The 4,865-nt window shown below is 43.2% G+C and overlaps 1 protein-coding gene across 1 annotated transcript in view; it reads right to left on the minus strand.

Annotated features, from left to right (window-relative positions):
• TANGO2 (transport and golgi organization 2 homolog) overlaps window positions 1-4,865 on the minus strand; it is a 38,766-nt gene that overhangs the window by 16,904 nt on the left and 16,997 nt on the right. Inside the window, exons 3-5 of the mRNA XM_015824768.1 lie at window positions 4,488-4,576; window positions 1,919-2,038; window positions 765-879 (exon numbers count right to left, since the gene is read on the minus strand). Of these exons, the coding sequence (XP_015680254.1) occupies window positions 765-879; window positions 1,919-2,038; window positions 4,488-4,576 (324 nt within the window). The remainder of the gene's footprint in view (window positions 1-764; window positions 880-1,918; window positions 2,039-4,487; window positions 4,577-4,865) is intronic.

Raw genomic sequence — 4,865 nt, forward strand, 5'->3', positions numbered from 1 at the left:
TAATAATAATAATAATAATAATAATAATAATAATAAGAAGAAGAAGAAGAAGAAGAAGAAGAAGAAGAAGAAGAAGAAGAAGAAGAAGAAGAAGAAGAAGAAGAAGAAGAAGAAGAAGAAGAAGAAGAAGAAGAAGAAGAAGAAGAAGAAGAAGAAGAAGAAGAAGAAGAAGAAGAAGAAGAAGAAGAAGAAGAAGAAGCAGCCAATTCAAATACTCTAATTGAAACCAGACAAAAGTTAAAAACAGGATTTGGAGATATATAATTTAAAAGCTGTTTATAAATGTTTTAAATGATTGAGTTATAACTAACAACCTACCAATTTGAATTTGTTATAATGATTAAGGGAAACAGAGGAAATTTTTGATGATGTAAATTGATATATGTATGGATAAGCGTGTTATGGGATTATGTATTACCCAACCACCATGTTGCTTCCTTAAATACCTGAAGGTTTGTAAAAATGGAAAATTAATAAAACTTGTTATATAAAGAATAATAATAATAATAGTTGGAAGGGACCTTGGAGGTCATCTAGTCCAACCCACTGCTCAGGCAGGAAACCCTATACTAGTGGTGGCAAACCTTTTAGAGACCGAGTGCCCAAACTACAACCCAAAACCCACTTATGTATCGCCGAGTACCAAATGGGTGTGGCCCACTGGGTGTTCATGGCAAACTGGGTGGGTGTAGCCAGGGTGGATGGGCGTGGTCAGGGTGGACGTGGCCAGCTCGATGTTGCTGGACGGTTTGCTACAGACTTACCTTAAGTCTGCTGCGATCAAATTAAAGCCGTTGTAAAGGTGTCCTTCCGAGGCCACTTTCTTCAAATAAGAGTAGCTGTCCATTTCTGATGTCAAGAAATTGGTCACCAGGGCACCTGCAAAGAGAGGAACGTAACGAGGGATTTGTAACTAGGGAGCATCACTTCCCAGAAGGAGACCAGACATCTCGTCACATCAGGTAAGCTTCGTAGTATATCAGAATTGAATATGCTGCCAGAGTGTAATGGTGTAGGTTCTCCTGCTTGAGCAGGGGGCTGGACTAGAAGACCTCCAAGGTCCCTTCCAGCTCTATTCTATTCTATATGTGTAGACACGATCTTGAAGGACGACAAGGGAAGATATGCTGCCTACAGAACCATCAGATAAAAGTTGGAGGAGCCCACAACTGCTTAACAGCCAGAGAAAAGCTTACGAAGGACCCTGATCAAGCTATAGAAAGAAACAGTGGGAGATTTGCATTTTCAAACTTGCAAAATTCTGTTCACGGGGAAGGAGAATGATCTTATGAGCCCCGGTGGCGCAGTGGTTAGAATGCAGGCTACTGCCGGCTGCCTGCCATTTGGCAGTTCGTTGTGCTTTCCGGCCCTCTCTAAGCGGTTTACAGAGTCAACCTTTCACCCGCAACAATCTGGGTCCTCATTTTACCAACCTCGGAAGGATGGAACGCTGAGTCAACCTTGAGCCGGTCAGGATCGAACTTCAGGCTGTGGGCAGAGTTGGACTGCAATACTGCATTCTAACCACTGCGCATCATGGATGGATGGATGGATGGATGGATGGAAGGGCAATAGCACTTAGGCTTACATACTGCCCCATAGTGTTTTCTGACCCTCTCTAAGCGCTTTACAGAGTCTGCCTGTTGCCCCCAACAATCTGGGTCCTCATTTTACCGACCTCGGAAGGATGGAAGGCCGAGTCAACCTTGAGCCGGTCAGAATCGAACTGCCCAACTGCTGGCAGCGGAGTTGGCCTGCAATACTGCATTCTAACCACCAGGGCTCCCTTTTTTAATTCTAGTCTGCAATTACAGTTCTAATGATATAACACAGCCCGTATTACCATGACGGAGAATAACCATTCTTACAGCGAGGCAGGTGATAGCCCACCGCTTCTCCTTTGCTACTACATACTTGCCTCTTCCTTTCGCCTGCTTGTTTATCTGAGGCTGCATGTAATTGGTCAAGGCGGCCATCTTGCCTTTCCTGCTGATGCCAAGCCAGGACCCACCTTCTTTCCCTTCTTCCATATCCAAGCCTGCCATAAAACAAACAAAAACAAAAAACAAACGAATCGTCACCTGGGCAACATTAATCCCCTGGGGTTGGTGACCAAGTGGCATTATGGCCGGGCAGAGTCTGGATCATCCAAGCTTAAGGGGGAATAGACTACCGGGGGCCCTCTTCCACCCAACTCTGGGTCCACACTAGCCGTGGGGGAAGGGGCTGCCTTGAGAAACAAAGCAAGAGAGAGGGGTTAGCTTGGTTTCTGCCCTCCACCAGCTTGTTCGCTTGCCTACGTGTGCTTGTTGGTCATCCCTGGCGATCAGACTAGTTAAAACAGTGTTTCTCAACCTTGACAATTTTAAGGCATGTGGACTTCAACTCCCAGAATTCCACAGCCAGCGATGCTGGCTGTGGAATTCTGGGAGTTGAAGTCCACATGCCTTAAAATTGTCAAGGTTGAGAAACACTGAGTTAAAAGAAAGAAAGAAAGAAAGAAAGAAAGAAAGAAAGAAAGAAAGAAAGAAAGAAAAGGCTGCGTGAAGGCAAAGTAAGACAGTTTTCACAACTCGCTTTCTGGAAAAGTGAAGAACGGGGTCCAGTTTCACGGGAGCTATTGCTATCTATTATTATATCAATTCCTGTTATCTAAATATATGTACTCAGACAATATCCTGTTCGCTAAATATGGAAAATGTCATTGGGGGATAACCTCAATCCTGTTCCCAACCCCGCCCAAACCTTAACCCTGATCCCAACCCCAACCTGAACCCTAAGCCCAACCCTGATCCCATTCTATCCCTAATCCTATAAAATCTAATAAAACTTTGAAAAAAAAGAAAGGATTTAGCCATGCTACACGAGAAGCAGAAGATAAACTACCAACCTTCTTGAGAAGATTGACAGATCAAGGCCTCCGTCTTATAAAACCAAGGGCGGACACACACACACACACACACACACACACACAAGCTCAGGGAGAGGATAAATACATCAAAAAGGACCAGAAAGCTTTTAAAATTCAGATTTCAGCAAGTGCCCCCCCTCCCCACCCTGCTAAGCATCCCTTTGTATAAAAAAAGGGAGAGCAAGAGATGTGTACAGCATATTTGTCAAGAATTCAGAATGAAAACCAGACTTTCAGAGAGTCAAAAAAAAAAAAAAAAAAGAACTTTGGGGCAGACAGTAAGAGTGAGAGAGTAATTTATCCTCTGCAGTATGCCTGCCAATGACAGCAAAGTTAAGCAGAAGAGAAGAATCTTCACAGAGGGTTGTTTTTTTAAAAAAAAAATAATCCCCATGGTTTGAGTGTTCAAATCTCATTTTTATTTATGTGTATACTGAAACATGTATTTTGGGATAGCTAGGCAGGAAAGAGAGAGAGAGAGAGAGAGACGTATAGATAGATAGATAGATAGATAGATAGATAGATAGATAGAGAGAGAGAGAGAGAGAGAGAGGTAGAGATAAATAGAGAGAGAGGTAGATAGGTAGAGATAAAGAGAGATAGAGGTAGATAGGTAGAGATAAAGAGAGAGAGAGGTAGATAGGTAGAGATAAAGAGAGAGAGAGAGGTAGGTGGAGATAAAGAGAGAGAGAGGTAAAAGAGATAGAGATAGAGAGAGGTAGATAGGTAGAGAGAGAGAGGTAGGTAGAGATAAAGAGAGAGAGAGGTAAAGACAGAGATAGAGATAGAGAGAGGTAGATAGGTAGAGATAAAGAGAGATAGAGAGAGGTAGGTAGAGATAAAGAGAGATAGAGAGAGGTAGGTAGAGATAGAGAGAGAGGGAGAGAGGGAGAGGGAGAGGGAGAGGGAGAGAGAGAGAGAGAGAGAGAGAGAGAGAGAGAGAGAGAGAGAAGACAACAGACTAAGGAACTCCTTCAACATTTCTCACAGGAAGCTAATGGCTCAAGAAAGCTGGAGCAGCCGCAGTCTATGTGATTTTTGACAAAGGCCAAATTCACAGAAATGCTTCTCAAAGGATCACAAGGAGACTGCAAATTCTAGTCCTGCCTTAGGCATGAAAGTTGCCTGGGTGACTTTAGGCCAAGGAGACACAGAGGAATTCTAGTCCACCTTAGGTACAAAAGTCAACTGGGTGACTTTGGGCCAATCACTAGGAGATAGTGAGTGAAGCAAGTCCCCACGGTTGTTAAGTGAATCATGTGGCCATAAGTCCGAATCTAATTTACCAAAAGGGCATTTTTTTTAACCTTTTTTTTTCGGGGGAAAACTCCAGAACAGCAAAAAATAAATTTAAAAAAATCCCCAAACGTGATCACAGGACCGTGACATGCTGCAACCCGCCAGTTGCCAAGTGCCCCAAATACATCCGTGTGACTGCAGAGATAGCCCAACAGTTGTAACTTCGAGAACAGCTTATAAGTGACTTTTTTCAAGTCTGTTAATAATTGGAAGGGCCATTAAGTGACCAGTCAGGACTGCTTGGCTTCAGCACATGCCCAAAGAGCCCTCTACGTACCACTGAGAATCTCACTGCTACTGTCCCAAAAATCGGCGCATTTCGAGGGCCTGTGGTAATATTCATCTCTGTTAGCTGCTAGGATAAGCCTGTAGGGAAAGAACAGAAAATCCGTGATTGCGCTGAAAAAAGACGGGTTTTTTTGTTGTTGTTTATTTCAGCTGCATAAGATACAACAAGAAAAAAAGAGAAGCTGATGTTACACATCATCCTAAGAAACTGTTTAACTATGGTTGGCTGAATAAGGTGTAATACTTGTTCTCCACTCTGGGTTGGTTTATTTAACGCATGAAATGATTAGGGAAAGAAAGAAAGAAAGAAAGAAAGGAAGGAAGGAAGGAAGGAAGGAAGGAGGGAGGGAGGGAGGGAGGGAGGAGA

Source organism: Protobothrops mucrosquamatus, unplaced genomic scaffold, assembly GCF_001527695.2.
Source record: "Protobothrops mucrosquamatus isolate PMUCROS unplaced genomic scaffold, P.Mucros_1.0 scaffold2345, whole genome shotgun sequence".
NCBI classification, from domain to species: Eukaryota; Metazoa; Chordata; class Lepidosauria; order Squamata; family Viperidae; genus Protobothrops; species Protobothrops mucrosquamatus.